This window comes from Pavona decussata, unplaced genomic scaffold (assembly GCF_977016875.1).
Source record: "Pavona decussata unplaced genomic scaffold, jaPavDecu1.1 SCAFFOLD_215, whole genome shotgun sequence".
NCBI lineage: Eukaryota > Metazoa > Cnidaria > Anthozoa > Scleractinia > Agariciidae > Pavona > Pavona decussata.
In genome coordinates, this window is record NW_028145620.1 from 1,747,778 (window position 1) to 1,766,421 (window position 18,644).

Genomic DNA, 18,644 nt, shown 5'->3' on the forward strand with positions numbered 1-18,644 from the left:
CTGTCAAAACAATGGGAAAAAATTCACTTCTTTGGAAAACCCTTGCTCATGAAGTCGAAGTAATATCTTTACAACATCTTTCATATCCACAGTTCACAATTCCTGGTACGGATGGCTCAAAAATGCGAAGAAATCATGCCTGACCCGGACGCCATGATTCGACTTCGCCGAGACAGGCTGCTGGGCGCCAATTTGACCGTATGTGACGTCAACTTTTGTTGGATGATTCAGATACGAAAATTTGACGAGTCTTCTGCCCCGCCTCTGACAATTTGTATTATAACGCATAACAATAACGTAATTGAACAAAACATTGATGTATCCATGTTCGATATTTTGTCCGCAAAAAAGCCCCATAGCAGATTGTGTGTCAAGTGGTCGCCCACGGGAGGTTGAAAACAATTGAAAATTTTAAACAATCATCTCTTAAAGTGGTCGCTTACGAGATGTGGTCGCTTACGAGAAGTGGTTGCCTACGAGAGGTTCCATCTATAGTGATTTGACCTGAAAAACTTTTGGTATTTTGGAAAAGTGGTCGTTAATGAGAGGTGGTCACTTACGAGAGGTGGTCGCAAAGGGCGGTTCGACTGTATTTGTGTTTATCGCGATCCTGGGGGATCTTTCCCGGCCATTGCGCTGTGACGACGTTATTTTGCGATAATGTCGTCTCAAAATGACGGTTTCTGATTGGCTCAAAAACTGTCATGTAAGCATGACAGTACGGCACTTAAATGGGTTCGGCGCGCACAGATGAAAAGTTTACTTCTGTGAATGAACATGTGACGTTGGATGGTGTTGTTATTTCTTTTCATTTGAGTTTATAAGGCTTCTGACACCGTCAAGGACCACTTATAAAATTTTTTCTGTGGTGAACATGTACCATGATACAGCGGATACAACTTTTTTTCTTGAAGGTAAGCGAAAAAGAGTGATTATAAATTCGAAGAAAATAAATTTACTTAAAAGACTTTCTTGAGTGTGAAAGCGGCCACAGTAAATTCCCATAAATTATGGTATTTTCAAAGCAAAAGGATCTGTTTCTTTTCTGATGTCACTTATGTCTAGAAAGAAATTGCTCTAAGAGCTCTGCTGCGTTTTCTTTCATGGCTCAGGTCTGTCAATTTGATTTTCTTGTCGTAGCGCCGAACGGCAGACTCGGTAATTTTTACAGTATTCTTCGCCGCTTGGTTTCTTTCAAATTTCTAAATCTCCACGACATCTAAGCTAGGATAATAATGCTCTCTCTTTTCGTTTTTGGGTACTAGTATGGTTGCTCTTTTTATTCTTGCTTCTGGTTGTGAGGTTTGTTCATCACTGTTTTCATGTTGTTGTTTACATCTCGGCGGTACAAATTTTCAATAAAACTATTTGCTGGTAAAATGTTCAAACCTACTAGCTCGTCTATTTCATTAATGATAGGTGCTTTGTGGCCTGTAATTGTTTTGCATTTTCTTTGTTTTGACGTAAAATTAAAGTCAAAAATTCAAATAACCCGCCTCGAGAAAAACTTTCGCGCACGCATGGCTACAGTTTAACTGAAACAGGAGTTTCCCTTTCAATCAGCGCAATATTTGTACTTTATCCGTTTACTCTCTCCAACGAAATGTCAATATCGCGATAAAAAACTAAATTCGATTTTGAGACGGCATTACAGCTTTATAATGACGGCGTTGGGAGAAAATATACTCCGTCAATTTGCGACTCCGCCCAGTACGGAATATATATTTTTTTCCCAACTAGCCGTCGTTATAAAGTCGTAATGCCGTCTCAAAATCGAATTTAGTTTACATTGTTGACAAGTGGAGTTTGTGATTTCCTCGACATAGAGCTTAATTGCTTTTTCCTTGCAGAAGTTAAGAGCCCCAGACTAATTGTTATATCCTTGAAAAGAAGACCAGTTTCCACTAATCACAACCTTAATCTCGAGTGCTTCTGAATTATACCGCGCCGCATGGGAAAAATGTTTCTTGAAAAACTGCTGCAAAATACGATTTTTAAACAATGAAATATTTGTGATTTTCAAACTCGTGCCGTGCATTCCCATTTCAGTGAACAATGCTGTTTTTCGACTTGAATCATTTTCCAGTGTCGCTTACACAAATATATCAATTTGAAAAAACGGTGCTTCCTTTTGCACTTTTCACGAGCGAAGTTCTTGTGTCGTTCGGCTCGGCGCACTAATTTCCGCCATTTTATGGCGGTCGGTGCCCGTTGCAATTTTTGAGAATTTTCTTGAAAATATAACCAGCTTTGAACAAAAAATACATATTACGTTTGTTGGCTTATCCTAGGGTATCTCTGAGCGAAATATGAAGATTTTGACTTTTTGAAGCATGTGCCACATTTTACTGATATCACGCAGTCTTCGGGGACATTCTCTCTTACTTGATTGGTTTTAAAAGGAAAATATGAATTTTAGTGCAAAAAGTTTCCTTTTTATACCATTATTATATTAATATTTTGTTGTTAATTTACATTATTTAAATTCAGTCAGTCTAGATGTTTTTTTGATGTTTTGGAGCATTCAGAGCGGCTCAAAGATGGCTGCTCTACATTGCTGTGTTGAATGAGAGGACGTTATATTAGATTTTGTTTAAATGATTTTCAATTTTAGAAATAACAAACCAAGAGAAACATTCGATACCTCCAAGAAGTATTTGTGAGGCTTGATCTGAACGCCATTCATAGATTTTATGTCATGTGTGGTCTTATCCTTATTCTGAAAGACACGAAAAGGTTTACCAAGATCGCCGAGATTACTAAGAATGATTTCAGGGTCCACAAACGCTTAAAATTGGGAGGATGTAAAGCACAGGTGATCATAAGCAAAACGAATTTATTGTTTAATTTCAAGGGATCTTCCTTCCGTTTATATAATCACATTATTTCCTTTTTTTTTTTCTCTATACACTGGTCCTTTTTTTTCTAGAAAAAGTTCCACATCATCGGATTAATTTTTGCAATTACAACTTTATTATCATCTCATTAAACAGTTGTTTTTTTAAAAGCTACACTTTAAACTGTTCATTTCCGGTGTTTTTAGATTCACTGATAGTCATTTGGGTGAATGGCGTCACTCTCTTTATCTCTCGCTCGTCCCCAGTCTTCCTGTTCCCGGTTACAACCCAGGTTGCGGGCAGCTGCGCACAGACTCCGGCGGTAGCTTGACGGTATCACCTGAAAGGGAAACATGGTTTAAAAGAAATTCAGGCATTTTGGTAAAAAATTGCTTACGACAAGGCTCTGTTTGAGCGAATAAAATTAAACCAAATTGTAGTGGCCACTTCGAATATAAGGCTGCAAGAAGTTAACGGTGTAAATAAAGTCGGTCTTCACGCATCATGAATATTGAAGATTTGTCTTTGATTGTTACTACAGCTCCTTAGAGAGGTTACTAGTCCGTGTAATTGGGAATTCGGGTGGCATTTTACAGCCAGCAACTGGGTTTCTGACTTGAAAATAAGAACCGTTCTCCGCTAATACTTAATTAGGGTATTTTCAAACAATTCCGTCAAGTTGAAGCTAGTCTTGTTCACACTTAATTTCAACTCTTAAGAATGCTCAAGATAAAACGTTTAGGGAAAACGATCCTCTCTTATTTCATTATGTAAACGGAGAATCTCATTTCTGACAATTTAACAAAAGCTAGATCGTTCACGACAATGGCCATTCACTAGAATTGTACTTTTCCAATACGCAGTAACCACCGCTCTCTTACCCATGCATAGCGGTCTGCTATCATCAGCGCTTATGTACCGGTGGGATTATGTTCAAAAAGATAAAAGTTAGAGCCATGATTCGACTCATTTTGGCAGTAAAAATTAAAGAAGAATGATTGCTTTACCTTGCTCCTTTTCCCGTTTTGAGCATCAATACAATTAGCTTCGTTTACCAGCAGGACCAGCAACAAAGTGAAAAACAAAATAGCTACTATCTGTGATTTCATTGTCACCGGTGTTCTTCCTCTTTTCCTTCCTCTTTTTTTGAGTGAGCTTCCTCCAAGGCGTTAAACAGACGATACAACTTGTAACATTGTATTTGGTCCTTTTTATACCCTTAACTGTTGTGGATAAAAAAGTTAAAAATAATTATTCACGTACATAATTATTCAAATATAAATATTAGCTTTCGACTTAATTTGTCGGCGAATATGAAGATTATTAACCGCCAACGGCTGAGACGATTTAATTCTTTCTCTTTGTAGCCGCGGGATCATATCAGAAGTATTACGTTAACAACCCCCGCAGTTACAATAAATTGGTTCCGTAATAAGGTTTATAACTTGGCTTTCTTGTTTTCCCCCCACTCTCAAGAAAACTATAAAATTTAAACTAACAATGAAGCATGTTGTGGTTGGCTAAAAGACACTGAACTTTAACTTGATTGTCACACTTTGAGATTTAAATTCATAGCTGGAAACGTTTGTATTAGTAGAATCCCCTTAAACAGTTAAATAAACAGTAGCACAGGAAGGCTTGTGCCGTTCGAAGTCACGTTTATAATAAAGAGTATCCTACTTAAATTTATAACTAAAAAATATAAATACATGTAGGCTTTCAGTTTCCAAGCCAGTGTGTGCAGACGTCTCCTACTTCCTTTCAAAGGAAATAGGAGACGTCTGCTCTCAAAATGTTTTTCTGTTTTTTTTTTTTTTGTTTCTCTTTCAAAAAAAAATATATTATAACGAAATACTTTGTAGTAAGGAAGGTTTTAGGCGTTTGAAGTGAGAAATAATAGTTGATACAAATTGTCGCCTTCAGAAAATAAGAAAACGTGACAGAAAAAAGCTTGAGAAGTAGCCCAATTGTCTGGAAGAAAATTGCTTTAAGGTCGCAGGTGAGTAGGAGTGCTTAACAATGCAAATTTAAAAGTGCATATCGGTCGCATGGGGCTGTGTAGTTTAAAGGCAATTATGTTTAGTGTTTAGAACAACATTTGTTTTCTGTTTGGTCGCAGGGGAATGTTGAGTGCTTAATGGTGCCAATTATTACAGTGTATGTCACTTGAAGTTGTGTAATAGTAAGGACAATTATCTTCAGTGGTAAACTTAGCCAACGAAACATCATGTTTGGTCTCATTACATGCACCTGTGTATCCCAACTTAACTGCATGAATTACCCATAATTACCCATGGGCGTCATCTAATTACGAATCCTTCATTTTTATTATTTTTAATTAGAAAAGCGACCGCGGATAATCAAACAAGTATAAGAGCACATGAGGAAATAATGTTGGGTTTAATTTGCATGAGAAAAGGATAATTTCTCTTTTTGTGTTTGATCTTAGAACACATTCAAACCTCCTGAAGGCAGGCAGGTTTTACTCATGTTTATTCTATTCCGGTGATATTTTCACTATTTTTGTTGTTGTTGAAAATTATTATTTATTTTTTTGGGTTCTTCCTATATTTTTCTGTTTCTTTTTATCAAAGAGAATGTGTGTAAATACTCAAATATTTAATCAGTAAATACTGCTATCCGCCCTAATTCTCGCCGTCAGGATTTAAATGAATATAAACCATTGTCACGGAAATTTACCTTGATGTTAATGACAAGGAAAATTTATTCTTGATACTGCCAGAAAGAACAACTTAAAATAAATAAAATGCTTAAGTTTGGGAGTCATGTCTTCTAAATTAGCGAAGACGGGGTTCCGTAAGTTTAGGAAAATGTTACTGTCGTTTCTTTGCTCCCCATATAATCTTCGGTAAAATTTTTTAAACTCAACGGACTGCTACATTTCCACTATGATGGAAAGTGCAACTCTCAACTTGGCCATTTTACTAATTTAAGGATGCCCTTTTCAGCTCTTCTCAACGAGTTTTTCTTACCAGATCTATACAAAGAAAAAAAAAGTAACCGTGTAAAGTTGATTGTTTAGCGTGTTACAAAACGTATGTTAATTTTTCGATTTATCAAAGTTGACAGTTTTCCTTGATCTCGAGAAATGTCTCTAAAAGAGCGAAGAACGACCACATCTATATAACCATAAGATAACATCAACAATCGACCCATTACTATATCTTTTCTTTTTATTAATTCTGAAAGATAAAGGCGAGCTCATTGAACGTTCCTTCTTTAATTATTTTGTATCATAGACAAATTTTAGCCATACAAGTTATTGTGGGGGGATTAGTTGTTTTTCACATCAATTAGATCAAGGCTAGTACTGGATTGTATTATTCCCATAAAAGTAACATCCAATTCAGTTGTCGTTTCTAAAACTGTTCTTTGCATGTCCGATTAAGAGTGGTGATCGATTAGCGCAGACTATTAGTGAGAAACTGTCCCCTTTGGGGGGCCAAAGAGGGGAGCGGGTGCGGATTCTTTTCCCCTCCGTAACTTGGCATGTATTTAAGCTATGACAATGAGACTTGGAAGATAAACAGTAGTGCATCCAAAATGTATCATAGAAAACGGCAATATTCCTAGGTTTCATTTTTTTCTGCTGTAGACATTTTAGCCTTCATGTGTAAAGTTTTTTATCAGTAGGTCACAGGTCAACAACAGTCGAGCTAAGCCACACTGAGATATCTTGTAGCAGACACCAAATACATTTTAACGGAGATAATCGTGTATTTGACCAAATGCTATCAAACCTCGGGACTTTCTCAGAAATTTGGAAGTAGTGGGTCAATGTTCATTGAGTTGATGCTACCAAGATCACCACTTTTTACAGGCAGGTTTTTCAACAAACAAAATATTCCTGTTTTAATGTTAATAAAGAAAAATCACCCAAATTCAGCATTAGATGGAGTTCAGGTTCTTCACTCACTATAATCTAGAAGGACTTAAAATATTTTGAGGTGATGTAACCACAAAATAAATGCCGCAATTCGCTGCAGAACGAAAGTCTTTCACGAGATCTAAGTGCTATCGGCCACATGCGTGGTCCACCCATCCATTCACTCACAGGTTGTAAAGAAAGATGAATCACAATCGTTAGCCTTTATTTTTATTTGAGCTGCGTGTAAGAAACTAAGATTGTTTTCAAAATCAAAATAAAAGAAACAAGCAAATGGCAAAACATTACATTGAAGTAGATAGCTAAGTGATGTATTTTCCCTTCCTCCTAAATTAGTCCCATTGTTTTGTTCTATACCGGCTTCGAATTCTTGTCTGGAAAAAAAATTAATCACAAATATGGTGGACCACATTATTATTATTTTTAATTTTATTTTTATTTCACTAAACGACTGCGTTAATACAAGCTTATAAGCTACACTATAATCCGATCATTTCGTGTATCTTCTAATTTGGTGTTGGGGTCAATGGCGTCAGGTCTCTGCATTAGTCGTCTTTCTCATGTGGCTCGTCATACAGTTCCCGGTCACAATCCAGGCTGCGTGCAGTTTCACACAAACTCCGGCGGTAGTTTAACGACGATAACTGAAATAGAAGAAAGAAAATACATTATAAATGCCACATAAAAAAGGCTATCCTTTATAATTCAATGGCAAGGGGTTCAAATGTATTTTCCATTCGATTTCCTTTTCCACGTTTCCATAAATTTCCCTACTGTTTCGACAATTTATATTTTTAATATTAGGTCTGTGTTAACCGCAGTATGATATCATTTCCTTCTTCTCGCGTGAGAAAAGGAGGGGTCCAACTGCAGTCGGATGCTGAATAAAATCCTGATTACAAACAGAAGCTGTATATTGAATTGGGGACAAGTGATGAAGTAGCTAGTAAACCAATTAGGCTATCGTCAAACAATGTAGTACGTCTTCTAGGAACTACTCTAATTGACGGTCTGTCTCTCTAGTCAAATCCCAAGAGAGAAGTTGAAGAGCATAAATCTTTTTTTTAGTCATTACTCAAAACAGAGGAGCTCTGACAAACAAAACATTCCTCACTACCCCTGAGAGATGGACATTAGGGAGTTCTTTTAAGAAGCTTTTACAGCGACGGCAAAGAAAAGGCACCAAGAGAGCGTATAAATTTTGCTTTGTTTCTTCGCCGTACTCCACCAAACAACAGCGTGAAATGACTAAATTCAAGGTTTTATAGAGAACTCGAGCACATGACGGTAAATTTTTCATTCTTTATCTCAAATTCAATGCCGTTCCTACATGTTCTGTTGCTGGATAGTTCGGCCTGACTCCCTGATACCCTGTGCATAGAAGATGCCTCTCTACTAGCTCATGCATAGAGCAACGGCTATGCACCGGAGTGATTGTACTAACAAGTCAAAAATTAGAGTTATGATTGAACGTACGGCTCAACGTTTGGTTAGACGTCAAAGATGATTTTCGTTTTACCTTGCGTCTTTTGCCTGCTTTTCTTCTTATTTGGGTATCGATACAACCAGCTTCGTTTACAATCGAAGCAAGCAAAAACGTGACAAAGAAAATAGCTACTATCTGCGATTTCATTCTCACAGTTCGTCTTCTCTTTATGGTATACCTAGGGTTTCCTTTAGGGCGTAATTTTCCAGGTTAAACGAGGAATAGCTTGTAAGATTGTATTTGATCCTTTTTAATTTCTCAAATGTTTTTTCCCCACTAATTTAAAAACAGTTTAATTGTGTGGATACTTAATTACTCAAATAAAAATTGTAATTGGATATCTATGATGTCGGCGAATATACAAAGATGGCAAGTGCCAAATAATTACTTAATGCTGAGACGATGAGCTGCAATTTTAGGCCCTTCTCTGTATAGCCCCGGGGTCACACCACAGATATTATTAACCACCCACAGTTTCCATGAAAAGCTTTGAATTTGGCTTTCATGTTTTCCCTTCCACCCCAGGGATTGAAACTAACAGCGAAGACGAAAAACGGAAAAAAGGAGAAAAGACGAACTGTACGGGTCAAAGTACTGCTCAGAAATGATGAGTACACGAGGATTTAATGCAAAGACTGGAAATTTTAGAAGAACCACCTTGAAGAGCAGTGTAAACAGCAGCATAGGAAAGCACTGCTCAATAGCACTCATCTAAATAGTGACGTTTAAGGTTTTTGTACGTCAATTGAACTCAAAAGTTAGAATCACTTATTAAAACATGATAAAAAGCAAGAGAAAATTCATTCAGAGTTTCTTTTGTACTCGTTCAATTAACTTAGCTCACCATAAGGGGGGTGTCAAAGCCAAACAACGTCCTCAGTTCAGTTTTAATTTCGCATAATTTATGGAGCAACAATTTTCAATGGGCTTTCGAAGTTCGTTGTGTTGATGTGAGTCGACTCGATAATTCCACAGCAAGCACATTTTGGTATGAACGTTCTTCGAAATATTTGGCAAAATGACAGGGCAGATGGTCAACTGAAAATATTTTCCTGTCCTCCCAAATGGGTGACATTGTCAAACTATCTACTCGACTCTTGTTCTGGAAATAATAAAATGTTGCTCATCATACATATTGGTATTTTAACTTTATTATTATCTCACAAACAATTAAGTTTACAGGCTACTCTTTTAACTGCTCATTTCAGGCCTTCTTTATTTCCTGATGGTCACTCGTGTCAATGGCGTCATTTCTTGGCAGCATTAGTCTTCTCTCTCATGTACTGTGGCTCGTCAAACAGTTCCCGGTCACAATCCAGGTTGCGTGCAGCTTCGCACAAACTCCGGCGGGTGTTTAACGACGATGTCTGAAAAAAAGAGAAAATATTCAAATTTCACCCTTCGTAAGACGAAGGAGTGACACTCTATACTCTGTTTATAAGGCCAAACATTCGTTAAAAAATAATCATTAAATGACACAAAGTTCACTAGCTGGGGGCAATACCTAAGATCAAATAAAAAGACGCTATGGGCGTTAGTACTTATGCACTCTTCCCTAGACTCCGTGTTTTTTTTTTTTTTGCTTCCTTCAAGGTATGTCATCTAGTTTTTTTTGCGTTTACTCTGAACTGTCTAAAAGGGCCTCTTTTTAATGGAATTACATTATCTCCACGTTGTATCAGGGTTTCAGAGTGCAACGTCCCAAATTTCAAGAATTGTTATTGAACTTAGAAGTGCGCAAGAAATCGTTGAAAGATTTTTGTCCAAATTTTGTCGTCGACAAATAACTAAGTATTTGCGTGTAACGGTAGAACTGTGGTAAGCCAAAGATCGTTATGTGAGTGGTCGCACTATAAGACTGCACTTCACCTGTGCACAATCGCACTCTCTCAGCGTCGGCTGTGTGCAGGCGTTATATTGTACCACTATGATTACATTACTCAAAGTTTGGCCGTAAAAGTCAAGCAAAGAGAATTGTTGATTTTACCTTCCTCCTTTTGGGGGTCGGTTCAGGATGCTGATAATCTATACAATGAGATCCGTTTAAGATAAACAGCAGCACCAAAGTGAAAAAGAGAATAGTTACTATGTGCGACTTCATTCTTGCTATTTGAATATCTTTTCCTTTTGACGGAGGTTCAACAGTAAGATTGTAATCTGGTCCCTTTATATCCTCAACAAATTTTACTCTGAAGGAAGCCGCGAGTTCATTTGCATGATTACATAATTATTGCAAAAGAATTAATAATTTTCGAGTGAATTCTGTCGGCGAGTATGCCTAGTGCCAAATAATTGTTGATGGTGAGACGACGAGCTGTAATTTTAGGTCCCTCTCTGTTTAGCCTCGGGGTCAAAGCCAAGAGGATTACGATAACCACCCACATTTCTAATGAAAAGAGCTATTATAAATTTTTAAACTTCTCTTTTATGTTTTTCCTTCCACTCTCAAGGGCTTAATCGATTTCAAACTGACATGAAAGCTTACTGTGGTGAATAATGACGAATTGTACAATAGAAAAATACTGCGTAGTAGTGAATTTTAATATGCGGGGAAGCTCACGTTTTGAGATTTAATTCATAGAGAAAAATGCTTAAACAGAACTATGTTGAACTGCAGAAGAACAAGAAAGTACGGCTCAATGGCATCGATTTGAATCACAATATTAAAGAGCAGTTTCAAAATTTATACAATAAAGAATTGAAAAATTGTCAAATACTTGTGAAATGTTCGTGGCTAGTCTAAATGTACTGAAAAGTGAGACTGACCACTTATTACAACGTAGTCAAAAGGATAAACACGTCATGGAGTTTCGTTTGTGCTTACTTTGAGTTTCCACCTACTCGAAAAGTTTCCCTTCTCTTTTGTTTTCATATGCGCTTATATTCAAAATAAGGGTACTTAAAAAGCATCCAACACTGCATGGCGTGATGCTGTGTAGTTTAAAGACATTTAACGTCAAATATCGTCTTCGGCTAATTACAAGCAAATGTATACACCCAACTTGTCTCTTTGAATTACCCATAATCACGCACAGGCGTCGTCTAAGTGCAGAGCCATAGTTATAATCACTTGTCATTAACAAAAATGGCCAGACAGATGATCAACCAAATTGGAAGAAATAGTACAGCTGAAGCGGAAGTAATATTATGGGTTAAATTGGTGTGGGCTCATGCGGGATGATTTCCTTTTCACAACCTGGAAAATTCAAACCTCCTGCAGTGTGTTCAAAATCAATCGATCACACCTCAGTTTTCTGCTCATCTATATGCTAGTCTTTTGTATTTACTTATTCCATCCTTGTTTGGCAAAGGAAGCCAAATTTTAGAAGAATGTATGTGCTCGCTCAGGCTATTAAATGAAGCTCCAGGCAATGGTCGACGATGTCGGAGTTTAAATGAATATTAATAAGCGTCTCACAGCGTAGAGTACGTAAATCCATGTTGCGATTCATAACTTGAAGTTAACAAATATTACTACCTCATAGTCATATTTAGCGATAATATGACGCCACTCATTAACCTAAATCTTTCCTTCAGTGGTGCAATTTGAAAAACTAAGCTGTACGCGCTCATATAACGTAAAGTTTCTTTGTAAAAATTGTAGGTTCTTTAATCTGTTTCTTTCCGTTCTTGGGATCGAATCGAAGGCGCAAAACGAACAACTTTTTTCGTGACAACTCACTTTGTGTGAACAGACAGGTTCCAAAAAACCTCTTTTTTATTGAATTCTGCCTTCGGTGATCCTTTGGGACAAATATCGCACACGAAGTGTTTCATCATGTTGTTACTAGTTTCATTTTGCTGTTGACAAGTGCTGTTAAATTAAAGTGAAAGTTCGTCCCTTTACGCAAGGTCGTGCCTCGACTCGTTTTTGAACATTTTTTCGGCTGTATAATGTTTACGCGAATGACTGGTTTTCTTTTGGTCCTGAGCTGATCATGACCACGAAGGAGAAATATAGGCAAGTCATGCGATAAATGTTGAATCAGATTCCATTTTCAAAATTAATTCTAAAAGGGTAAAATGCTACTGGAAAGAACCTCTCACTGAAAAGCAAGACAGTGGTCTACTTAAATGTATATCCGGAATCGAGGTTCCATAAGAAAAAAAAAACATAAATAAGAAGCTTCTCTGTTTAAACATTGACGAGATAATCTGGTTATGTTGTTGTGTTGAATAATGTTAAAATTTGGTTGTAAGTTATTATCCTACTTTTCAAAATGTATACTTTTAAATCCATCCGACAAAGGTGGCCATGCTCAAGCCGTTTTCAACGTCGCTTTTCATAATAACCATTCCTGTAAGAAGGCTTATCGAAACTAATTTTTCGTTAAAATTAAGTTTTGTAAGAAGAAGAGTTGCATGGCTTGTTTGGCAATGGTGCCTACATGAAGGAAGCAAGGAAGAATCGGCCATTTAAACCTTACAAAGAAACTGAAGGTAATCTTTGGGCGATTTTGATATTTCCTGAATTGTAGACAGAAAAGATTTCAGTTGATGGTTGATGTTTTCTTATGTTTTATTCGGTATAATTGTTATTTACCTTTTAGAGACACTTTAAGAAACAGAAAAACTATTATTATTACTATTATTATTATTATTATTATTATTATTATTATTATTATTATTTAATCATCGCAAATTAAGCGCGGAAAGAGCGCTTTAAACAACATTGAAATTTCTCTTGATAGTCGACTAATAATTAACCATCGGACGTACATACAAACTCATACCCCCCTCCCCTGATCCCTAGCGTTTTCGATACGTTAAGATATTTTGAAAAGTTTTTTACCTTTAATAGATAGCCTGTTATGTCGTCTACAAAATGATGTTTATATTATGGGATACATATTCAAATGGTGCTGCTGGGGGCTAGTGACGTCATCCAACACGGCGGACTTTTTTTTAAGATTTTTCACTTTTTAAGATATATTTTTTTTTTTTGCTTTTTTTGTTTTTTTCCAACAACTTTGGTCGAAAAGATGAAAGTCTCTTCGGGTATTTTAAAGCGCGCCAAAACACTTAGAGACAGAGAGATCTCACCACATTTTGATCAAAAGGCAAAAATTGCTCAGAAACGTACTCGGGATAGCGCTATCCTGAGGTCTTAACACAGCGCCAAACTGTCTGGTGTTGAGTGCATAATCCCTGCGCTCACCAATTTAATCAATCTTCTTACAGACCAGTTGAAAGCCCCACGGGGTTCTTCTGTCAAGTTTTACCCGTTAAATGAGACAACTTATTTTAACACTGTTATTTGCTACTTGACTCTCCTTGAAACTGCCTTGCTTCGAGGTATTTCATATAATATCTCTTAAACATAAGGTATATAGAAAACATTAAGAGTGAGTAGAAAGGAAAGTCTACATATGTAATTATTTTGGAACCTTTCATTATATTGTACAATGTAAGGGTGCTTTCGTTGACTTTTGAGCTAAATTTGTGTTCATATGATATTTATTTATACTCGGTTTCGATGACTATTGAACAGTGCTTTCTTATACAACTGTTGACTATGCCACTGTTCAAGCTGGTTCCACTTAAGTTTTCAGTCTATGCATTAAATCCAGTGTGTCATAAAATTATTGTTCAGTCCTTGGAGAATTTTTCCATACAATTCGTCGTTTTTCCTGTCATCCAACCTCTAACTGTCTTCGCTGTTTCGTCTCATCTTCTCCTTTTTTCCTGTTTTTGTTGTTACGTTAGTTTGACCTCGATAGCTTTCTTATACAGTGGCCTATTACGGACAAATTTACAAACCAGAGAAGATCACAAATTACTACTACACACAACTGCCGGAAACGTCAGTGATGAGTCAAATCTATGGCAACAAGCTCAAAACAAATGATGCCGGAAAAACCTCTCGGTTCAACATTTCAATTTTCCCGTACAGTAACAATGCTTAACTATAAACGCCGATTTGTAGAACTGTCAACAAAACTGTCTGGCTGTGTCCTTCACTGCTTGCCTCACTGCTCTTAGCTTCCAGTAGTAAAGAATCGGATTTAAAGAGGAGTTTAAATACACCAAAGTACAAGCAGAGAACCAAAGCATGTCTGCATTGATTCCAGTCCATCCATTTATTCTTAATAATATAACAGAGATACCGAACGGGACATAGCAAGCAACCAATGTCAACTGCAGCCACGCTATGGTAGTAACTGTGGTCTTGTATCGTGCTAAGTTCTGCAGTGGAATTCCCCCTCCATTCATTTGTTGTTGAACGTGGCTTTGCAGCTGAACTTGTTGTTGTTGATGGCGGAGTCTAAGGAAGATCTTTGTGTAAGAGACGATTGAAATAACTATAGCAAGAATAACGAAACCTGAAGCGATAATCAGGGAAATTCGAATACTCCAGAAAACGTACACTAAACCAATCGAAACAACAACCAACAGAAAACACATCAATACTGCCCGGACGCACCGTAAGGTTACCACATGTCTGTATCTCAACCCTAGGAACAAAGCAAGAAGTCTATCCACGCTAATGGCGGTCGATAACAAGATCGATACTCCACACAAAATCAAACTTGAGTTTTCGTTCAGTCTGATTATGTAGTACAAAATATCACTGTTCATCTTCTTTGTTAAAGCCATAGTAGCAACAACACCGAGTGGTTGCGAAATAAGCCCAACACAAAGATCAGAAACTGACAAACATAGAAACAACAGTTTCGTTGGTGGATGAATAGAATCCACTTTACGTAAGGCAATAAGAATCAGAGCATTTCCCAGAGATGCAGTAACGGATAGAAAAATATTCACACCGACTAAAGTAAAAACACCGTGAATGTCTGGCGATGATGCGTTTGTTTGATCCTGCTTGAATGTGCCGTTGCTTTCTCTGTTAATATTTGCCATTCTGCTCTGCCTTTGTGTTAAGTTTGTTTAGTACTGAAGTTTGAGTCTGTGGGCAATTTTTAATTGCAGCAAGGCAAGTTAAAACCTGCCTTGAACATCTTGAAATGCTATAATGTGCAGCGATGGACCTACCTTTTAATCCTCTTAAGAAAACTACATTGTGCGTGCGCAAGCTGTTGAGACAGCAGCTGACGGTTAGGAGTCAATGTCTGTAAATATCGAGAATCCGGCGACAGTCGTGAAATTTTGAATTTGTTCATATTTTGCCAAAAAAACGACAATAATGAGTTATTTTCGAAAATACTATTCAAAGGTCCTGAAGCGATTTAGTTTTTTTCGAAATCTAGGAAAAAGCTCGAAAAACGCCATTTTGACTCTCCGGCGCCGTGCAAAATAGAATAAAATTATGCATTTTATTTTTATTCGATCAGATCAACGTGATCTATCGGTGTACTTAACCTCTATAGTAAGTTATTTTCGAAAATACTATTTAAAGGTCCTGAAGCGCTTCAATGGAGTTTTCAGGAAAGTACGAAGAACGGCATTTTGGCTTTCCAGCACCATCAAAAATAGAGTAAAATGATACATCTTTTACGCTATTCTGTCTCTCAACGGGACAATCTTGTCGGGCTGCCTTAGAAATTTTTGTACAACAAACTATAACAATGAGCTTTAAGATCATCCGTGTACCAGTGGGCCTTCGTTGCTGTTCAAAAGGTTAGCTAAAATTAGCTTGGCTCAAGCACTGCAACTGGGGTAATTGTAAAAGCCAAAAACAAGCAGATATCAGCACCTTTCCCAAAGTAATTTAGTGTTTTAGAGAGAGCAAGAAATATGTTATAATTTCCCCAAAGTTGGGCAAAATATGAAGAAAACCGGCAAACAACTGAGGCGCTTCAAGAAGTTGAATTTTATGCTGCATGCTAGTTGAACTGAAATTTCCTACATAGATGGATTGGAATTATCGCGTATTTGTCTTTTATTTTTCCCCAAAAATCTTAGCATTAGAGAATTCGGCGTTTATGGCAAACCGTCATCAGTTTTCAGCAGCGACCGTTCCCTTTTTTCGGAGAATAAAAGTCGCTTAGTCGAGTCCTTCCACTAGGCCCTTTTCGAGTTGCTTTGAACCTCGTTATGAAAGCAAGGCTTTCATTATGAAAATTACTTTTATTTCATATGCAAACAAAACAAAGTGTCATATGAAGTGCTTTGCACTTAGACTCCCTTTCATAATGCATGAGGTCCACAGCAACTTGGAAAGGGTCTATTAACCGCTTTTCAACTGCGATGAAAACCTTTTAGCTTTATAACATATTCAGGACTTTTGGTTTTTCTGCCCCATTCCTTACCGGCAGTTTGGCTCTTGGGGATAACAAATCTTGATCCCCCTTTCTTTTGTAAAATAAATATTCATGTAGAGAAAGCGATGTTACAGCAGAGCCGGAAAATTTAATATATTATAAGGCAAAAGCCGTTTCGCTGCAGTTCAAGCGAACGGTTAAAAGTTAAAAGCAGCATTTTTTTTGGGGGGGCCTCAAAAAGGGAACATGTGGTGCTGAAAACTGGCAAGGGTATTTCGTAGACACTGACGCCTGAAATACTAAAACTTTTGGGGAAACTTACGCGAGACAAATACACGATAATCCTGATAAATATTATAAAATGTGGTAATTCCACCTTGCATTACTATTAAAAAATAAGTTTCTTCTACTACCAATTGAGTTCGCCTTTCGTTTCTGGTTGCTCTGTTTCTTTCAATAAAGCTTTGGGTGACATTACTATTTCAGATGAGAGACAGTCTGTCTGCCCTCTTCCTCTATTTGTGTGTCAGCCAAGACAAGACAACCATTCAGTTTTCAAAGTAAATAAAAACCAGTATTCTGTGTAGCGAGTTGTGTGAAGAGCTTGGAGGCTTATTCGTTTTCAAAAAAAGGCTAATTAAAACTTTATGAGTGCCAAAATTTAAAAAAATCCATTGAATGCGTTAAATTCCTCTCTCCTAAACACATAATAATAATAATAATAATAATAATAATAATAATAATAATAATAATAATAATAATAATTTTAATAATAATAATAATAATTTTTATAATAAAAACTTTATTAAACTCTTCTCATTGAAAAATTAAATACAAATTTAAATACAAGTTTTTTTAAAGCTATAGTTAAAAAAGACTCCTCGGTAATAATAATAATAATAATAATAATAAATAATAATATAAAATCTTTATTAACATATTTCAAGCAAATTGCTATTCACAAGTTAAAAGTAGAAAAAAAAACTATAAAAAACTATTTACGATTCATTTCGATGAAAAAAAAGACAACTTTTGAGGCCGATTTTTTTTCTCATAAAGTTACTATTATAGTTATAATAATAATAATAATAATAATAATAATAATAATAATAATAACAATAATAATAATATTATAATAGTTATTATTGTTATTGTTAGTAATATATAATAGTTATAAACTGTAATAGTTATAATAATAATAATAATAATAAAACTCAAATATTGGTGCTCACGTTAACGGCCTATATGAGATACCTTCAAGTTCTCGAAATTGAAGACGAAACGGCAACATTTGCCTTTCACCCTCCTTTACCCATCTGCACTGGCCTAAAACTTAGGTAGAATATTAATGGAGCTTAACCATAGTTTAGTTCCACCAGCTAACTTCCCCCCTCCCACTCCAAATGGTTTCCCTCTCTTGGGACATGTGGACAGAAAAGATGATTTACCACCTCAGGACAATTACATACTTTGTTTCAGAACAGAATAAACAAGTGTGAAACATTGCAATGCGTTTTGGAATTCATAGTTTTGTTTGTGAGACATCCCTCTGTTTATATTTGATTGCTGGTACTCTTCCAGCCTCCAATACAGTTGTTTTAAGGGAGTCTGCTATAACCCTCCTCCAGTGTGATCGAAGAAGAAAGAATTTTCCTCTTTTCACACCCTACAATACCCTTCCGCCATCACTATCGTTGTTCAAAGTGCTGTGTGATGGAGCAAATGAAGGCATGTAAACCTCGTTCAACTCGCCGTAAATGAATGGACCAATTAGAAGCGTTTTCATTATTCCAACCAAAAACCAATCAGAGCTGAAATCGTCCTCACAGTTTCCCAGAGTTCTCCCTACCGTGAGTTATGTGCGAAAAGGAAGGGCTCTGTGGTCGAGAATAGTGCATACTAATACAAAGGTATTTTTTCTCAGTTTATGACTATGCAGGAAAAGTAGATCTTAACAAGGGCTGTGTTAGCTCAACGCTTGTTCACCTACAACAATTTAAAATGGTGGGTGATTAAAAACGTTGTCTAGAGAATCATAGAAAACCTTAGCTAGGCAGCTCCCACGAGTCTCCTATTTCACAATGCGGTCATAGAGCACCTGAACTAGTAATCGGAACTGAGGTCAATACTTCAACTCCTGTTAATTTTGGAAGAACTCGGATTTCCTTTTACCAAGTATGCCTGTGTCATTAACTGAAAAAAATATCTCTTTCATTATTCACCAGGCTTAAAACATAACATGAATTTTGTTT

At 36.6% G+C, this 18,644-nt stretch overlaps 1 protein-coding gene and 3 long non-coding RNA genes across 4 annotated transcripts; all 4 read right to left on the reverse strand.

The window, feature by feature from the left end:
• Positions 1-2,950: 2,950 nt before the first annotated feature.
• LOC146459942 (uncharacterized) lies at positions 2,951-4,055 on the reverse strand. Its single transcript, XR_014857793.1, has 2 exons — positions 3,845-4,055; positions 2,951-3,177 (listed from the first exon to the last, which is right to left on the reverse strand). It is a non-coding gene; the product is annotated as an uncharacterized LOC146459942 (long non-coding RNA).
• Positions 4,056-7,148: 3,093 nt separating this feature from the next.
• LOC146459943 (uncharacterized) lies at positions 7,149-8,495 on the reverse strand. The gene is made up of 2 exons (XR_014857803.1): positions 8,264-8,495; positions 7,149-7,388 (listed from the first exon to the last, which is right to left on the reverse strand). It is a non-coding gene; the product is annotated as an uncharacterized LOC146459943 (long non-coding RNA).
• An 866-nt stretch (positions 8,496-9,361) lies between these two features.
• Positions 9,362-10,415, reverse strand: LOC146459944 (uncharacterized). Its single transcript, XR_014857804.1, has 2 exons — positions 10,218-10,415; positions 9,362-9,597 (listed from the first exon to the last, which is right to left on the reverse strand). It is a non-coding gene; the product is annotated as an uncharacterized LOC146459944 (long non-coding RNA).
• Positions 10,416-13,236: 2,821 nt separating this feature from the next.
• LOC146459945 (adenosine receptor A3-like) lies at positions 13,237-15,116 on the reverse strand. The gene has a single exon (XM_085088813.1). The coding sequence runs from the start codon at positions 15,089-15,091 to the stop codon at positions 14,162-14,164; it is 930 nt and encodes a 309-aa protein (XP_084944939.1). The 5' UTR covers positions 15,092-15,116; the 3' UTR covers positions 13,237-14,161.
• Positions 15,117-18,644: the final 3,528 nt, after the last annotated feature.

Excerpts from the sequence above, each read along its gene's own strand:
- LOC146459945 (XM_085088813.1), bottom strand. The coding sequence starts at position 15,091 with ATGGCAAATATTAACAGAGAAAGCAACGGCACATTCAAGCAGGATCAA.